Source organism: Phyllostomus hastatus, unplaced genomic scaffold, assembly GCF_019186645.2.
Source record: "Phyllostomus hastatus isolate PE091 unplaced genomic scaffold, TTU_PhHast_1.1 phas_scaffold_182, whole genome shotgun sequence".
Lineage (NCBI taxonomy): Eukaryota > Metazoa > Chordata > Mammalia > Chiroptera > Phyllostomidae > Phyllostomus > Phyllostomus hastatus.
The window spans coordinates 29,186,849-29,205,846 of record NW_025334013.1 but is presented as its reverse complement, the minus strand read 5'-3'; the positions used below and the strand labels follow the sequence as shown (position 1 = coordinate 29,205,846).

Sequence of the window (18,998 nt, the reverse complement as noted above, 5' to 3'; positions counted from 1 at the left end):
TCCAGAACAAAGGGAAATGATAGTGTCCTGTCATTGGCAGGAGGCATTTAGTATCCACGGTGATGCAAAGTCAGGGTATGGATATGTGGTAATGGAAGGAGGTCAGGGTGAGAAGGGGCTCAGGGAGATGAATCAGTGCTGACCAGGGTAGGAAGAGCTGAGTCTCCTGCGGCCTGAGCGGTGCTGACTGGCTGATCCTTCAGGACCCCATGGCCCCCCACTGGACCTACAATGAGGGAAGAGATGAGTGGCGGAGGGCAGGGCCAGCAGAGAGGCAGGGCTCTGAGGTGAAGAGATAGGGAGGCCAAAACCCAAAAATGGAAACCACCTTGTGGGGTGGGGGAAGAAGGGGCGGGGCCAGAGTCTGATATCTGGGGAGAGATGGGGAGCTTACCTGGACCGTGGTGGGTACGCCGCAGCACCTCATTCAGGAAGGTGGCCTGGTCAGTGGTGCTCAGTGGGATCTCCCGGTCACTCAGCTCCTGCCCCAGGCAGCTATGCAGCAGGCACAGCACCGTGTCGTTGGAGGGACAAGGCCCCTCGGCAAAAGGGATGCCCTCTGGCTCTGCCCGACACACACTCCACTCAGTACCAAGAGCCTCCTGCTGCCCAGTGCCCTGGCCCAGCCCTGACTGGCACGGCCCCTCCTGCAGCTCCCAAGCCTTCTCTGGCCCGCACCACTCATCTGTTGGTTCAGGGACTCATCTGCTCTCTATGCTTCAATTCACCCAGGCTTGCAGGCCCTCTAGGTGCAGGGTGAGTGGGTACAAAGTTCACCTACCTCTGGAAAGCAGGAGGAAGAACATCTGGAGCTGCTGGCACTGAGGCAACAGTCCCATTAGGTCAAAATGGAAAGGGATCTCATGGACACAGGTGTCTCCTGCCTGATCCAAGCCTAAGAGGGAAGGAAGGAAACAAGACCCATGGTGAGACCAGATTTTTGGTCTGTGGCTGCCCCATCCACTCCCCTCAGGGGCCCCTTCCCCACTGACCATTTGAGACCCTCGGCTCTAGGGGCAGGGGACTCCATTCCTTGCTCTGGCACAGCTGTATCAGGTATTCAAAGCTCAGCATGGAGCCTATGCAGGCAGCATCCCGAGGGTGGAGCTAGGGGAGGCACAGCAGAGGTCAGGAGCAAGCCCCCCTACAGAGCCCCAGAGCCCTGGTCCTTCAGCTCTCAAGGAAGCCCACGGTCACCTACTCAGGACACACTGATTCAAAGGGGTCAGAAATCCCAAAGGCTGTGGTACTCCCAAAGGGGTAGCACCCAGCCCGGTAAGCCATGCGGGTGCTGCTGAAGTCACTCACAGCTCTTGGGATCTCAGAGTATGTCAAGTTTTGGAGGTGCTTCCAGCTCTCAGGGCCGGGTCCCACTCGCCCACACTGTGGCTCCACCCACACCTCGGTGACCAGATTGAGCTCCGAGTCTCCCTCCAGGGCCTCCACCTCCACATCATTGTCATCATCTGTTGAAAAACTAAAGCAGGAAGGGCCCTGAGCCAGGGAGTAAGGAGGAGAGTCCAATCCACAAGCCCATGGCTAGAGCCAGACCATGGAGGGCAGGAAGGCAGTCAGCACGCAAGACGGCCCCAAGTCACCCTTACCAGACCTGCCCCTGCCTGATGAAGCACCTAAAAACAGCACCCCTGCCCTGGCCAGTGTGGCTCAGTTGTTTGGAGCACTGTCCCATAAACTGAAAGGTCACTGGTTCGATTCCCAGTAGGGGCACATGACTAAGTTTGGGAGTTCAGCCCCTGGTTGATGCGTGTGCAAGAGGCAACAGATCGATGTTTCTCACATTGATCTTTCTCTCCCTTCCTTCCCCTCTCTTTAAAATCAATGAGCATATCTGGGTGAGGATACAAAAAAATTAGAAGCACCCCTGGCTCAACTCTCTCTCTTAGGTGTGGGAGACAGAATTGTAGGGGACAGGAGGGAGGAGGAGGAAGAGGAACTCGGAGAGTGGCGGGCCTCACCTGTCCTTGGTGGAGGTGGAGTGCGGGGGGAAGAGGATGTACTGGACGACACACGTGTGCCGTTCTTCCACCTCGGCCTGCCCTGGGGGCTCGTTCTGCGGGTAGAACGGGAGACCCTGGGCAAACCCCAGCCAAAGCAGAGACCTGGCTCCGACCAGCTCGGACCCTCAGAACTTCAGTCCCCTCGCCTCACTGCCCTGGGACTGGCCTCAGGACTTGGCTCCCTGTGAGGCAGTTTCCAGCGGTCCCCACCCAGCCCAGAGGTCAGTGCCCCTGGGATGGTGACACACCTTGGAGGGAGGTGTGAGGGACAGCACCTACCTGAATGGGAAGCTCCAGCACCATGTTGATGATTCCTTCCCCACTGCAGGCGAAGTGGAACCCTTCAGAGAGTCGGACTCTGAAGCCCCATGGAGGTAGGGGCAGGGACAGGATGAGACAGAAGAGAGACAGTCAGAGTACATCCCCGACCCCCATGCCACTTATGCAGCCATCCAGGCAGACCTGAGTGCTGGTGGCCCTGCTAAGACCAGCGGTCCCTCGAATGTAACAGGTCTAGTTAGGACCAGAGGCCTGAGTAAGCAGAGTGGAGGGAAGAGAGGGGATGGCCTTGCTCTGTGCTGGATACTTTGCATAACAGCTCAGAGAGGTGCCGTGTCTGGTGTAGGCTTTCTGCCAGCCTCCGGTGACGTACTCAGTGAGGATGGAGAGGAGCTGGGCAATGGCACTGAGCGGCAGTGCAGGGGCCAGTCCTGACGGGACACTCCAGAGCCAGCGCTGATGGTACAGGTAGCGGGACAGCGACGCTAGGCTAGAAGAGGCTGAGCGGCCCGACACCAAGGGTAGTGGTCCTGGCGGCTCCAGTGTCAGCAAGAAAGGTGCCCGGTAGTCCAGGGGTAACTTCTCATACCTGGGAAACAGGAGCAACTCCCAGTTGATCGTTATTTATGTCCAGCTAAGCCACAGCCCTCCTGTATGCTCCTGGCCCCAACCCCACCCTCTGTACCAACCTGATGAGCAGCTTGTCCAGTGGCTTATGCAGGACCACGAGGCAGGGCCGGTCGGAGAGGGCCTGCTGGGGCCCCAGCAGAGGGGGAGACTTGGAGGGAGAGTTGCCCCCACCAATGCTTCCCAGCCCTTTTCGTTTCACCTTAGGAGTTGGCTCCTTGCTTTGTACCCGGTGGGGGAAACGCAGCCGCAGGATCTCTTCCCGTAAGCCTGACACAATCTGAGGGGGAAGTGAGATCAGATTCTCCTACTTCCACCTCCTACAGACCTGGGAGAAGGTGCTCACGGATAAGGTGAGGGAGCCTTACTTAATCTGGGGGGCTCCTCTCTCTACTGGCTGTAGCCCTCGCCCTGTGGGTTTGTGGAGAAGGAACCAGCCTACACTCCAGGCTGCTGGGGCTGGGAGTCAGTCAGGGCCCAGCTCACCTTGTGCCGGGCCTGTGCTGGTGTGCCGATGGGAAAACCCAGGCGAAGAACCATGCACGGGGCCTTGGAGATGATGCGGACCATGTAGAAGGAGGAAGGGGGCTGGTCTGGGGCACTGGGAAGAAATGAAGTCAGAGAATGGCCCTAGGTTGGCTATAAATGAGTTTAGGAGGAAGTAGGGATGCAGTCTGGGGTTAGAGGAAGAGACGTGATGAGCTGAGGTGGTGGAGGAAGAGTGAGGGGATATCACTTTGCCCACCTGGAGAGCAGCTTCACATAGGAATAGCCCTCGACCAGCACGAAGCTGCTCCAGTCCCGAAGCAGAGAGGTCAGCGAGGAGTGTGAGATCCTGCACTGGACAGTACTGTAGCGCCCATTGCTGCCCGGGGTGTGCAAATGCTTGGGGATTGGTCTAGGAAAAGGGGTGAGCACTGTGGTCAGACCTAACAGCTCCAATCTTGGGGGAAAAGAATAGATTGCTACCTCTTTTAGGACCTGTTTGAGTATACGGGGGCTAAGGAGCAGGAAGAAAGGGTCATAGCTTTTCTTGGCCAAGGTTAGTAAGGGCTCATCTGCTGCTCCCTTCCCCATCACTTGCTGTCTCCTCACCCCTGCTCCTCCATCCCAACTATGGCCCTAAGAGGATACTCACGTGTCGTGCTCCAGGATTAGCACTAGGCGGTGCATGTGCAGCCAACGCTGCCATGAATTTGCATCCATGGACAGCACTGGCTTCCAGTAGGCCGCAAACTGGGCATGAGACGAGTCAGACCCACTGTGCTGCAGGGAGAGCACCTAGGGGTGGGGAGGATAGCTCTACAGCAGCATTCACGGAAAACCAGGGTACAGCCTCCAGACGGTGTCCAGAACCATGGGGTTCAGAGGAGGCAGTGGCTTAAGGGTAAAGGAACCCATATCTTAGCCTGGGCGGGAGGCAAAAATTGCCTCCAATATGAAGGCTAGAGTAGAATGAATGAGCCCAGGGACAGACTGTGTAGTCTTTTAAAGCTAATTCCAGGCAAAGGATGAGACTTGTCACACTTCTGTCACTGACTTTCGAGCAAAGCCGCTGAGTGGTAGCAGGACCTCAAGAGGAAGCCGCTGGTCACTAACATAAGCCCCACAGCCTACCAATGACAGGCTGACAGCAGGCCGGGTGTGAAGCAAGCACAGGACAAGGGAAGCTACGGCCTTTGGGAAGCATGCAGTTCACCGGGGCTGTTAAGGGTGGGAAACGGGTGAAGGCGGCGGGGGAGGCCAGAGTATGCCAGATGGGGGTAGGGCGAGGAGGCTCACAGTGGGCTGGGGTGCCACCACCTAGACATTCTGTAAGTCTTTACCTCTGACACCAAGGTGAGGACAGCCAGCCTCTCCCTACAGATCCTTCCCCTCCCCCCGGGGCTGGGAGAATTGCTCTCAGGACTAAAGGGTTCTGGTTTGGATGACTCGGACTTGAGAGGGAGGAGAAAAGAAGGTGGTTCTGGACTGCAGATGCTGTGCCAATCCAAGCCTGGGCGGGCACGTGGGGTGACCGGCACTGGACCCACTCACCGGGGTGGTGGAGCCGGGAGGGATGTAGAAGAGTGGCACTCCGCTCTTGGTGCTGTCCGGAAGCGTGAAATGTTCTGGGACGGAGGAGAAGGACTGAAGGTGGGCTAGCATCTGGTCCGTCTGGTTAATGCTGCAGGACAAGGACCAATCTTGAGCCATACCTGACTCTGGTGGGTATAGAAGAAGGGAGCCCCAAGGGGACAAGGGACCCTGGACACAAGCCTGGTGCTCCAGGTGACTGTCTTCAGCTCTGAGCTGCACATGTATGTCCGCCACACAACAGATGGGGTGTCACCGACTGAGCAGTGGCCTCACTCACCTCTGCAGCGTGTTCCAGAACCGCCGGATAACGTGGGTACGATACAGTGAGCGAATGGGTTGCCTTAGTGCACAGGACACGTCATGTAAAATGTCATAGCCACCTTCCATGGTCACTTCCACCCGTGTTCCTCGGGGGCCCTCGGGCTCCAGGGGCCAGGGCGCCACAGCCACATACTCGATGTGCATGTTGTGTTTCCACAGGAGTACCAGCTTCACCTCCAGCTGGGACCCTCCTTCAGGGGAAGTGGGAGGGCTCATTAGGAGGCACAGGCAGAGGACTCTGGGCCTGGGGCTGAGTCCTATCTGAACCCACATACCCCATAGAACTCGAGCCTGGCCCAAAGTTCCAAGCATGGTTCCACAGATTTCAGGCCCACGACCTGCCAACTGACGCAAACAGAATTTTGCAGTAATCTGAAACAAAGCCAAGTCCAAGACACCACACCATTCTCAGGTGACTCACCTTGGGCAAAAGGAGACAGAACTGGGCAGATAATGCTAAGAGAACTAAGCCCTGAAGACAGCTCAGAATCCCTTGTCTCAAATGACAAGCAAAATCTCTCACTGTAATACTTTAGTGTGTGATACTGTGTCTTCTGCTGTGTCCTGCAGGTCCTCCCGCACACAAGGCCTGAGAGATCTGTGGGCTGCAGCAGGGCCTCGTGACCCTTACCTTTGGCTAGCATGACCTCTCGGACACTGTAGCCCTCCCGAAGCCGCACAGACACGGTGCTGACCAGGTCGGCTGGCACCTCCTTCTCAGTGTGCTTCTTCCGTCGCAGGGCCAGGGCAGGGTTGCTGCTAGCGGAGACCAGGTGCTCATTAAATAGGCGGTGCTGAGAGCCTAGTGAGGATGGGGAAGAGGACAGTGGTTACCTGTTACCTGGGAGAGGTATGAGGGAGGGCCATGCCTAAATCATGGGGAGAGAACAGTGCCAGAGAAGCTGGTCACAGTTACACTTTCAGTCCCCCAAGGACCCAAACCCCAGCGAGATGCCTGTATCATCTCAGCGCATCCACACCCCTGCGTTCCCACCCCTGCCCCAGTCTGCCTCTCACCGCAATAATACTCAGGGTTCAGGGCCTCCCCACTGCGCAGGAAGGAGTAGAGGAGGAATGCCCGGTGGTAGACGGTCAGACCCAGGGTGCCTGGCTTGGGCTCGGGACAAGTGGACAGGTAGGAGCCAAATGTTGCCATTGCGATGAACTTCATCAGTTCCACATTGGGCACGTGGCCAAAACTGCAGTCATAAGAGTAAACTCCTCCCACCTGAAAAGAGTGAGCAATTGGCGACCTCACTCAAAAAGAAGCACCAGAGAAAGAAGTACGAGAGCAGAAGAGACTGTGCTGGTGGCTGCCCCCATCCTCTGGACCAGAGCGGAAAGTGGGCGAGTGTCCTCCCCGGGTAGATCGCTGTAACTTCCTTCCCTGAGTGCTTCTGCCAAAATCCTGTGCCATCTGGTCATACCCTTCTCTCTTAGTCAAACACAAGCCTGCCCCAATTCATTAAAGATTTTGGCAGCTGGTTCACCTTTTGTCATCATCCTGAGAGACTACAGTGTCTAACAAAGTGCTTCTCAAACTTTAGAGTGTATACCAAAATACCTGGGGATTTTGTTCCAATGCAGCAGGTCTGGGATTGGGCCTAAAATTCTGCATTGCTAACAGCTTCCCTGGTGATGCCAACCCTGCTACACTGTGGACCATACTGTGAGTGTCGAGGCTGTCGACCAGAGATTGGCAAACTCAGTGGAACTGTGGGCCAAATTTAGCCCAACACCTACTTTTGTAAATAAAGTGTTGCTGGAACACGGCCACACTGGCTGTCACACTGTGGCGCACGGCTGCTGTCACACTACAAGACCAGCACCGAGTAGCTGTGACAACGCTACAGCCTGCGAAGCCCAAAATACTGACCAGTTGGTCCTTCACAGAAAATGCAGGCAGACAACTCTAGATGATTCACTCAATTCTCTGGCCTCTCAGGTCGTTAACCCTCGTCTCCTGGAACTTTCTCGACTCCACTCGCCTGTGTGTGCTGGCCCTTTGCTGTACCTGAAGGCACAGTAGCCCCCTTATCTGCAGTTTTGCTTCCTGCAGTTTCAGTTACCCAGTCAGTCATGGTCTGAAAATATTAACTGGAAAATTCCAGAAATGAACAATTCTTAAGTTTTAAATCGTGTGCTGCTCTGAGTAGTGTGATGAGACCTCGCTTCACCCCACCCAGGACATGACAACCCGTGTCCAGCGCATCCATGCTGGACACGCTACCCACCCATGAGTCACCTAGTAGCGGTCACCATTATCAGATCAGCAGTTAGGTCGACTGTCTCAGTATCAAAGTCCTTGTGCTCAAGTCGCCCTTATCTTCCTTAATAATGGACCCAAAGTCAAGAGCAGTGACGCCAGCAATTCGGAGGTACCAAAGAGAAGCTGTGAGGTACTTTAACTGAAAAGGTTTGCACATGTAGGAATAAACATACTACGTAGAGGGTCCGGCAGTGCCTGTGGTTTCAGGCATCCATCGGGGGTCTTGGAACATATGCTCCACAGACCAGGACAGACTGCTGTATTCACCTGCGCAGTTCCGGCTCCCACATTCCGCTGCTTGCACACAACCACATCCCTGCTGGCTCTTTCCATCCTCCTTCTCCTGCTGCTCTTTGCCCTTAATAAGATTGTCAGGCCTTGCACCTCTGCTCTAAGTATATCAGGGGCCTCCTCATCCTCCTTTCTCAACCTGGCTGGGACCCTACATCCATTTTCAATTCCCTGGCCCTCTTCGCCTTTTTTCTGCGTCTACCTCAAAAACTGAACCAGGATCTGTATCCCTCAGTGGGATTCCAGTGGATCCCAAATGGATCCAGTGGAGACACACACACAGTTGTGTAGGCTGACATCACGTGGAAACACGTGACACCCAACCCTGCTGGTCTTTCCATGCTGTCCTCAAAACAGCGCTTTTGTCTCAGCTCCGGCCACCCTTCCCTTCCAACACTCATCTTCACCTTGTACTTCAGAGAGAAATCACAGGCCCTCGGGAGAATTTATCTACCTCTCCACTCCTGTCCTTCTGGTCTCAAAGAAAGATGTGACCCTCTCCTACTCCTCAGTCTGTTTCTTAAGCCAGTTGCTTGTCCCAACCCCCATTCAATTTAGGGACTTTGCTTCATCAGGCTTCCTTTTCTTTCCCTTATTTTCAAGCTCTGCTTCATCATGGATCCTTAGAAACATGTTTAAGTCTCTAACTTAATAAGCAAAACAAAACAAAACAGAAAAACACCGCTCTCCTTCCACCCTGCACTCCCCTCTGGCAGCCATCCGCTCTCACCCGCCACGTGAGGACTAGCCAGATGCCTTGTGTCAACACTGCCCCCACTTCTTTCTCGTCCACCCACTCCCTGGCCCACTGCAATCATCCCCTCACCTCAGCCTCACTGTAATGGCCAGAAAAAGACCTCTGTGACCTCCTAACCACCAAGTCCAAGGGGCACTTTTCATTCCTCGTTCTACACAATTAACTATTCCTTTCTCCCCCAAACTCTAAACTCTCTGACACCAGAATCTCCTGGTTCTCAACTGAATGTTTCCCTTCACTGCATGCAGATCCCTCTGCCCATGAAAGACCTTTCAACACTAGTGTTTCCCCAGGTTCTTCAGGGACCCTCTTTTCACATGAATTATCATGTGTAGGCTGACAAAGCCTAGCTCTCTCTCAACTAGCGCTGTCTCCTCAGTATCAGATCTGCATATCCAACTCCTAACTGCTATGAATAGCAGCCATTTATTAAGTAATTATGCAGTACATTAAGCACTTCAAATGCATCCTCTCACCCAACGAGGTAGGGACTATTATAATCCCCATTTACAAATAAATCCACCAAGAAGTGAAGTGATGTGTCCAGCATCACAGAGCTAAGAAGTGGAGCCAGGATGTGGGCCAGGCCTGCCTAACTCCAAAGGCCGTGTTCTCAACGGCTCTCCTGTTGATCTGTCAAATGCAACAGGCATACACCTGGATTCGTCGTCTTGTCCTCACTGTACCCCAACTGCTCCTCTTCCTGTTTGCCCTGCCAGCTACTCAGTCTTCACCGAAGTCAGAAACTTGGAGACATCCTTACCTGCTCCTTCTCCCTCATCCCTCACCCCTGCTAATAATAAGGCATGCAGATTCTACCCCTTCACTTTCTCAATCCCATCCCCTTCTCTTACCCTAATTCAAGCCCTCCTCCTCTCTCACCTGACCATTGCAGTTAATAGTCTTCTTGCCCCCATTCCTGCCCTTTACCCAGCATCCAGAGTGACCTTTATAATACACAAACCCAACTACTGACTTTCCTTCTACTTATCTGCATCACCCACAGAATTATGCCGAAACTCCTTAATACAGCAGAACCAGCTTTTCATGCTCTAGCCTATGCCTGCCCTCCAGCCTTGATCCCCACTGCTCTGCCTCCTCCTCCACAGTCTGTCACCCCAACTGACTGCAGCTTCCCGAATATACCACTTGCCTCCTTTGCTTAAGCTAGTCTGAACTGGGTTTTCTGACCCTTAAAAACAAAACAGTAATAACTAATCAAATGGGATGGGCGCTGACTGCCAGAGTTCCAATTCTGCCTTCTTTTTACAGTAATATGCTCTCTTGCACATCCTAAGGAAAGAGGACAAAGAGTCCTCTCCCACCACTGTCACGTACCCCATCCTAGATGTGATACCTCTCCCCACCATACACATAATTATGCTACTGCTTCACCTGGGAAATCATCACCTGCAAAAAAAAACCCCACCACATTCTGCTTTGTGAGATGCCACACTTCCCTCTGCTCCACCCTAGAAAGTGCTCACCTGTACAAAGGAGCAAGCCACAGTGCCACTGCGAAGCTGGTTCAGCAACGTCTCACAGACAGCAACATCAGGGATGCTGGTCACCCCGTCTGTGATCACAATGATCCCTGTAGCAGGAAACAGCGGACTCAGACCCAAGGCCGACCTGCCAGTCAGGCACTCAACTGATGGAGCCCCAAAGACCGCAGTGTCTGCCGACAAATGTGCTCAATAATCCTCAGACATCTTTCCTCTCCCTTACCCTCCTGCTTCTCCTGAGTGCTAGAGCCCAGTCTCCTCCTAAGAGAGGCCCTTGGAGTGCTACTCCTTCCCACTAGGACCCCTGATGATCGTCAGAGCTGTGGGTACCTGAGATAACCACTAACACATACTTAACTCTAACAGACAAGGAGGCAGATCAGATCCTCTCCCCTGGGGCCTATGGATCTCCTAGAAACTAGCTTTGCTGATAATGCTCCCAATACCCTTCCTGAACCCCAATCCCACAAACATTCCTTCTACTGACCTGCACTAGAGTTGGAGGGAAGCAACTGCAGCGCCAAGATGCCCTGACGAATCATACTGACCAGCCCAAGATCAGCTGTCACCATGGAGACTCCCATCTTCCGGCCAGGGGGCTCCCCTGAGTCTGGAGACTGATCTTCTGCCTGACCCAAGTTATGGAAAAACAGAATGCAACAGACAGCATTGCAACATCCACAGCAAAGCCTAAATTTACAGCAGCATATCCCAGGCCAGACAGGCCAGTCCTGCGAGGACCCCAACCCCCCGACTATGTAGCCAAGCCCTGACTGCGCTCCCTGCCGCAGTGTGTGTTCAGACACTGACCCTCGGATGGGCAGGGAGCCCGGCACCACATGAAGCACTAGACTGTACTGAAGCAGGGCTTCCCCGTCTTTTGTCAATAAAGCCCCCTTTCCATATTTTCCCACTGTCATATGAAGTATTTTACAAATCAATGAAACTGTGTTTCAGATCCATAGAACTGCCACCCGCCTGAGTATTTCTAGGATATCAAAAGGAACGAGAGGGCATTCTAGTGAGCCTGAGGAACTTTATCCTTGACTGTACACAATACTAATTAGAGATCAAAGCCACCCATGATCACCTTCTCAGATTCTTGAGGGAAAAGATCCTGGACTAAAACACAGGGCACGGAGCCTTCACATTTTCTCCCAGCAAGAATGTGTGTGTTGGGAAGAGTAACCAAGCCCTCTTCCCAACAGGGGACCTGTCGTGTGCCCTCACTAGCACTTCTATCCCTGGCTCACTCTGCCTCTGGCTCTTAGTCCTTTTTTTCTACCTTCTTCCCCCTCTGCATTAGGCTTGTCCCTCCTGTCTCCCTTCTGTATCTCAACAGCTCCACTTCTAAAATGGCCTCTACCTACTTTGTCTCCAACATACCTGGCTCGGGGGGTGATACTGCTGCTGCAGCATGGTGGCCACCTTATCCTCAAAGAGGCAGAGCTGCTCATACACCTGCTGCAGGAACACTTCCCGCTGGGAAGGGTCCAAAAGGCAGCCCTGGACCAGCACCTGAAAAGTACAAGGGAAAGACCAAGGCATGAAGGTCAGGGGGATGCCGGGCAATACCCGTCCTGGTTGTCTCATTTATTCCTCCTTTAGGCAATCCTGACTTCCCACCCAAGCAAGCTAATTCCACAGCCAGTTCCTCCCTCATCACATCAACTACACCATCAGTCCTCAGCCCAGGTATTCCTGCTCAGTGCCCCCAGGTCATCTGTCATCCCATTCTGGGTCACAACCTTCCTCGGCTGCAGTCCTCCACACTGCGTTTCCCCACGTCCCCACACGAGGGCGCCAAAAGAGCTTCCAGTTCCTTCCACTTGGGCTACCAGACTTTGTCTATAAGCTGGCCCACCTCAGCCGGGCAACCTTTTTCATTCTAACTCATATTTTTTTATTCTTGTTGATTTCTAAGCACTGCACTCAAATCCTGTCTGGAACACTTCTCCTTTTTAAGTTCAAAATGTTATTTTCCCAATGAATGCTCCTTCCTTCCCTTTACTCTCAGTGATAACTTCCCCCTCAAATCTGTCGATAGGAATTCCTAGCTTACCCTAACCCGGAGCGTGTACTACCCTATAACCCACGGACAAACATCCTCAGTGTGTGCTGGATGTTGATGTTTATCTGTGTTCTTGTGCCTCCTTCTAGGTTCTGAAGAAAAGATTTTTCCTCCTCATTTTCCCTAAAGCTAATCTCTCCATCTAATCTTGGATCTTTTCTCTCTCTAATATTTTCATTCTTTCTCCACAGGGTTTCTTTCCTTCTACTTCCAACATAAATAAGTGTCCCGTCCCAAAAACGTTACGTAGGTCTGTTGGCCTCTGTGGTGGCCCTCGGGATATCTTCTTTCTCTGTCCCTCAACCTGCCTCACATGCCACTGCTCCCAACCCGACCTCCTGTGCAGCGCCTACCTCTTCGCTCCCTTTCCAGAACTGGGGAAGTGGTGGGCACAGCCAAACGAGGGGAGAGGGGGACCCTGTACCACTCTACAGTCTAGACTGTGAGAAGCAAAGCAGAATCAGAATAATCCAACAACAAAAGTTTGGTTAACTACATAATGATAAACTATGATAAAGTCAAACAGTCATTAAAAGTCATGTTTCTAAAGAATATTTAGTAACATGGAAAAACGACCACATCGCCCTTAAAAAAGCGGGACATAAAAGTATGTGTCTGCTGTGAGCCTGATGTCTCTCCTCTATTCGGATGAGGGGTGGTGGTGAGGGAGGGTAGACACACACTCAAAGACAAGGAGGAGATGCCGTAAAAAGTTAACAGTAGTTATTCTGGGTGATATAGTATGGGTGAGTTTTGCTTTTCTTTTAATTCTATGTATTTTTCAAATCTCCTTCAATAGACATGTATAATAAAGTGATTTTTAACTTCTTTTCCTTTTCTGAGGCAACGAGACATCCTGAGGGAGCTACAGAGACACTGCGGAAGCTGGCTCAGGGCTACATGGCCCTGTAGGCCTAAATCCTCTCCTCTCCACAGCGGCGGTCCCTGTTCAGGCCCCTTCTCCTCTCCCAGGCTATAATAATCTTCTGTTCTTCCTAATCCATAATCTGTCCCCTAATCCATCTCCCTCATTGGCTACAAACAAGTGTGATCTTCCTAGTGTACAAATCTGATCCTGTTACCATCCATTTAAAACCTTCAAAGTTTCCCTACTACCTAAGCCTAATAGTTTTCATTTGCATGTTCTCTATGTGGCAGACACTGTTTTAAGTGCTGGACATGTACTGATTTAATCACCACATATTAGTACTGTTACTATCCCCACTTTGGAGAAAAGATACAGATGCACGAAGAGGTTAGGAAACTTGCTGAAGGGCACACAGCCAATAAGTGGTAGAGCCAGGAAGCAAATACAAGCAACGTGATTCCAGATCCAATGCTCTCCACCACCACACTACACTCCCCAACAGAATAAAGTACAAGGTCTTAGCCATGATATTTAAGGTCTTTCATAATCCTGTCCCCACTTACCTCTCCAGTCTCCTCTTTACCACCCCACCTCCACAGTCAAACTTGGTTGTGTCAAACTGAATAATACCCTAGAACAGTTTCACAGCTCTGTGTCTTTGCTTTTGCTGGTCCCTCTGCCTGGAAAGCCTATTTCTCTGTCTCTGAATAGTTAACTTCAATTCCTCCTTTAAAAAGACACAGTTCGAATGCCTCTGTCCCAAAGCCTTCCCCGTCTCTGCCCCAGGCTTGGCCGGCCAGATACTCCCTCACAGTGCTCCCTTAGCCCCTGCGTCATAACTTCCCAGTGTCCTTATCACACTCAACTGACATTACCTCCTTCAATATCAGTTTCCCCCACTAGACTCTCAACTCCTCCCATCAGGATAGGGACGATGTCTGATTCATCTATGTCTCTAGGACACAGCCCAACCCTGGCATAGATTAGGCTTCAGTAAGTATTTGCCAAACCCAACCAAATGTTGAGTGATTACCCAATACCCATGCTTTCTTGCCTTGGCTATCAACATGCCTACAGAGCCTGGACTCTATCTGGGGATGGAGCCCACAACCAGCAGTCCTAACAACTGCACTAGGAGAGCACTTTAATCCAGGGGGGAGGGCTGGGATTCAGGTGTGCACCAATTGCCTTGTTATATATTTCTGAACTTCAGATGCTTTTCCTTGCATCCCTGTCTTTCAAAACCAGTTTGATAGTTAAGGTGACAATGTAGCCATCAGGGACAGTTCAGGGTAAGCCCCTACCAATGAGTTGAGGGTGGTTAAGAGCAGATGAGGGGAAACGGGGCCCTGTTTATCTAAGTCAAAGACAGATATTCTAGTAACAGACTTGGCCGTTGTCCAAAAGGAGTGTCTTGTGATGGCCTGCTTGGGTATGTGATTATCTGTACGGTCAGCATTACACCCGACAACCCACAGGACATTCAGAGAAAATGACTGCCTCTGCCCATGGAAGAAATTAGGTTTCGGGGTATTTGTTATATTTCAAAATCATAAAACTATTCCTGAAGACCATCTTCTGGGAGTTAGTGCCAGAAGCCAGGACACCAGCAAACCTGATGGAACTGAAGGCAGGGGCGGGGAGTGGGGGGAGAGAAACACACTGAGAAAACAGACGTCCAGAGACACACAGGAGGAGTGAGCGAGGAATTTGTCCAATCAATTTCATCTGACTGACCCAAAGCTTACGGGAAGGCTCTCTAAGACCAGAGGAACTGATTCTTTCAAGAGGAGAGAGACCCAAAGAGCTGACTAAATCTAACAGATTTAAGGAGCCAGCAGAGCTGGGGACTTTGGGCACAGGCAGTAGAGACAGGGTAAGGACTTGGTCACAGGACTATAAGAAGTGAGGTCTGAGGGTATGAACTTGGAGAAAGGATGCAATACCTGGTGGGACTGCAGGCCAATAATTGAGGAGTAGGCCTGGATAGTTACGTAGATCTCAGGCTGGAAGTCAATGCACGATCCAGGCACTTGGAGGGGCTGAAGTAGGCCCCCCAGGCAGCGGGAGAGGGCATGGAAAACTTCATCGAACAAGATCTCCCCTGTGGAGTCATCCTGAGGGCAATGCACAGAAAGATCTCTCAAGAGTAAGCAAAGGCAGCCCTGAGCTTAGGGCAGACACAAGCAGCTCCAACGGGTCAGTGGGACCCATCAGCAGGTTGAGTACACCTCCAAGTACGGGGCCGCCGCAGGAGTGGGGTCTGTCTTTACATTCCCACCGTTCCTGAACAGCCTGTCTCCTTTCCACAGTGGTTGGCTGAGACCACTTTTCATTTCTCCCAAGCCTTTCCCTCTCCTCCTCACCCGAACCCATCCTTTCTCCCACTGTCTCCCCGCAGCCCCTTACCACAATGCCAGTAGATGGGCTAAGGTCCAGCTCAATGACAAATCGATACTGCCAAGCCAAGAAGGTGACCCGGGTGGAAGGTACTAGGAGAAATGGCCTTGGGACCACTGGTTCATCTGGCTGCCACCCGGGGGGCAGGACACTGAGGACTTCCAACTCCTGCTCAGACTGAAGCTGACAATTAGGATGAAGAGAGAAGGAAAAGGTCAGGGAGGAGTCACCCCTTTCTTCCCAGGACCTGAACTTCCATATCCAAAATGACATGCCATTGGCTCCACCTCCCACAACCCAACACATATTCTTCCGATATGGAAAATTATGAAACAAAATTTCCCTGGTGGAATCATCTTGAGGACAAAGTCACTTGCCCCTCCCAGAGTTAGTCTCCTCTACTGTCACTCTCCAGTACCCTCTTTTAAAAAACAGATATTCTGAGCCGCCCCTTGCATACAGTGTGTCTCTGGGCCTCACCAACATCTCCTGGGGTGTGGCCTGCACAGTTTGATGCAGGTGATTGAGGAACCAAGCCAGGCGAACATTTCGGGAGATCCTATAATCCTTTTTCATCAACAGGAACACCTGCCCAGCTTCTTCCACCTAGGGACAAAGAGACATTAATAAATTTATAAAAATTTATCAAAGTTCCTCATATATACAAGGGAGGACCCCCAAAACCTAGAATTTATAAAAAGTTGTGTATTCTTAAAAAAAAAAAGATTTTATTTATTTATTTTCAGAGAGAGGGGGAGGGAGAAAGGGACAAAGAAAAACAGCACACCCCCAACTGGGGATGTGGCCCTCAACCCAGGCATGTGCCCTGACTGGAATTGAACCAGTGACCTTTGGTTCACAGGCCCCACTCAATCCACTGAGCCACACCAGCCAGGGTTTATTCTTATGTGTTTAAATTTCAGTCACCTTCAAAGTACTTTCCACTTGATGCAATACTCCTATTGTGACTTTTTTCCACTGCTCAAAACAGTTTTTGAACTCATCAATTTTGATGCCTTTTAGAGCTCCTGTTGTTTTTTTGTTCCACCTCTTCCACATCGGCAAAACGTTTCCCTTTGAGAACTTCTTTCATCCAGAGAAAGAAACAAAAAATAAAAATCGCTGGGGCAAGATTGGGTGCATAGGAAGGGTTGGGCACAGGGATCATGCCATTTTTTGTCAAAAACTGCTGAACACAGTGCGCTCATAAATCACCATCATGAAATGGGCAAATGCATTGAAGGAGTTTTCAAAAAAATTCACGGAAGCTGAACGCAGCCTCTCACAACAACACCGGCTGGTACACTGATACAGATGGGCTCCTAGAATACTCACCTAGTGGAGGAAGCCTGTACTACAAAGTGCCTGCCCTCCAGAAGAGAATTCCAGTTTTTTTGCATCCCCTTTCATAAAGATCACTATGCAGGTAACTTGCCCAAGGAGCTCACTATTCATGAGAAGCAAGGAAGCAGAAGTGAAAAGTGTAAGATGTGCCCAAGGATTCAATTCTCAGCTCTCTGCTCCTGTTCCCCCTGCAGATCTCTATGTAGACGAAATGACCTTTTACACGTTATCAAATGTTTATGTGAATTTCTCCTATAAACAATAAGCTCTTTGAGAACAGAGACTGTATCTTGTTCTATTTTTTGTGCCCCTGTGCTTAGCAAACTGCTTAAAAGAGACCAGACACTCCATAATGCCAGAGAGTTCCTCCTGATAATCCTCGACAACAGCAGGAACTAAAGGAATCTTCACCGGGTGAACGGTAAGCCTCCTGAATATCTCAAAATCAAACTTCAGTGGGTCACAGCGTCCCACACTTCTCAGTTACCAACACTAGTTCCTTCCCTCCACTGCCTCACAGGCGGCTGTCCAGTGTCCTGACAAGCATTGGCTCCTGTGCCCAGGTGCTTGTCCTCACTACATAAGCCCTGCCGAGCGCTGACTCAGGATGAAGTTGACACTCCCCCTTATCCCTACACACACCGCACCAGCTGCTCTTAGAAAGTTGCCACCTCTGGCAGGTCTTTACCAATCCTTGTACTTCTCCCCGTCAGCAACCTTTCTTACGCCCCTGGAGTTTTCCAATCCCTCAACCCCCACAGTGCTGGCAGAGAAACAAGCCTATTGTTTCACAAAGAAAAAAAGGGTCAGCTGGTCTGAACTCCCCAGTGTTTCTTCCTGGTTCATCCTTATCTGCTGCATTCCTTTCCTCTCTTACTCTGGCCTTGGCCGAAAAGATTCCTCTCTTCCTGTTCTAGACAAATTGCAAATTTCTCCTCCTGGTGTCCCTGGCTAGTGAAGGGGAAGGTGCCAGGCTGTGAGGACTGAAGACAGAGTGGCAATGAACAGAAAGAAGTCAATGTCTGCCTGCTGAGAAATGTGGTTTTGAAAGGAAATGGTCTCCCCCGGTCCCCAAAATGGGGAAATGTGCACGGAGAACAGATTGAAATAGCTCTGGGGAAGCAATGATAGAGGGTGCCTAACGTCAGAGGAGAGCATGGAGAGCAGACGTGCAATGACTGAAAATGAAGAAAGCCTATCTTCTTCTTTAAGACAGAAGGCGAGCTAGACGGAGAGCTACAAAGACATAGAAACAGATACTGGGAAATGACAGGGATGAAAGTTAAAAGCAAAAAGAGGAAAGGAGCTCATATTTATTGAGCACCTAAAATACATTCAATAGCATAACTGTAAAGGTTAAGAGCATGCATTTCAGATTCAGATGAACTAGGTTAAGTGCATGCATTTCAGATTCAGACAAACTAGGTTTGAATCCCAATTCAGCCACTTATTAGCCTACGATTGTGGAAAGGTACTTTAACCTCTTTAAACCTCAGTGTCCTCATTTGTGAAGTGGAAACAACCCTAATACTGATCTAATAGTTCTGTTGTGTAGATTAAGTGAAATCATGCACTATGAAGTACTCAGCACAGTGCCTGGTGCTTAGTTAAGAATACAGTAAAATTTAACTATTACAAGTTATTACCAGATGCAAGGCACTAGGGTCTTACTTAATACAGGTTAAGCTCATTCAGTCTTCACACAAAACATTTACCAGAACTAAACCCGGATCCAAAAGTTAATTGACTTAAATGATCAGTAGGTCATAGGGTCAGCAGTCAGACCCAGGCCTGAAGAGCTGCAAAGCCCATCTATTGAGAGTGATAAATGGATGAAACCAGGGACCTAAGAGCAGAAGAGATTGAAAGTGCTCACAAGAAAGGACATGACAGGAGTTTACAAGCAGAAAAGATCCTCTGACATAACCAGAAAAGTTAATTTACACAATGATTTGAAGTGATTCAGCACTATTTTGTGTTGTCACTACATCATCTAGGATCCCACGCTGAGAAATTCTACTCTATTATACTGCTTCCTTACTCTGGGCTGAGGTAGACCCTGGCTAGGATTTTGGCTTTTCTCCTGAGTTAGATCAAACTAGTCAACTCTTTCTTTTGGCTGGAGAGTAACTTACCTGCATTAAAAAAAAAAAATCCATCAGGGAAGGA

The 18,998-nt window shown here is 50.8% G+C and overlaps 1 protein-coding gene across 3 annotated transcripts in view; it reads right to left on the bottom strand.

Moving 5' to 3' along the window:
• Positions 1-18,998, bottom strand: part of SZT2 (SZT2 subunit of KICSTOR complex) — a 50,708-nt gene that overhangs the window by 23,507 nt on the left and 8,203 nt on the right. For all 3 annotated transcript variants that reach the window (XR_006787934.1, XM_045858475.1, XM_045858476.1), the window contains exons 2-23: positions 15,966-16,091; positions 15,495-15,668; positions 15,032-15,202; positions 11,533-11,664; positions 10,634-10,775; positions 10,129-10,235; positions 6,342-6,552; positions 5,956-6,126; positions 5,281-5,515; positions 4,962-5,091; positions 4,063-4,205; positions 3,670-3,822; positions 3,411-3,525; positions 2,987-3,204; positions 2,671-2,886; positions 2,298-2,376; positions 1,977-2,071; positions 1,309-1,477; positions 993-1,107; positions 782-895; positions 395-565; positions 144-226 (exon numbers count right to left, since the gene is read on the bottom strand). Coding sequence is in view for 2 of the 3 variants with exons in the window: in XM_045858475.1 (XP_045714431.1) it covers positions 144-226; positions 395-565; positions 782-895; positions 993-1,107; positions 1,309-1,477; positions 1,977-2,071; positions 2,298-2,376; positions 2,671-2,886; positions 2,987-3,204; positions 3,411-3,525; positions 3,670-3,822; positions 4,063-4,205; positions 4,962-5,091; positions 5,281-5,515; positions 5,956-6,126; positions 6,342-6,552; positions 10,129-10,235; positions 10,634-10,775; positions 11,533-11,664; positions 15,032-15,202; positions 15,495-15,668; positions 15,966-16,091 (3,270 nt within the window). In the remaining variant the exon portion in view is untranslated. The remainder of the gene's footprint in view (positions 1-143; positions 227-394; positions 566-781; positions 896-992; positions 1,108-1,308; positions 1,478-1,976; positions 2,072-2,297; positions 2,377-2,670; positions 2,887-2,986; positions 3,205-3,410; positions 3,526-3,669; positions 3,823-4,062; positions 4,206-4,961; positions 5,092-5,280; positions 5,516-5,955; positions 6,127-6,341; positions 6,553-10,128; positions 10,236-10,633; positions 10,776-11,532; positions 11,665-15,031; positions 15,203-15,494; positions 15,669-15,965; positions 16,092-18,998) is intronic.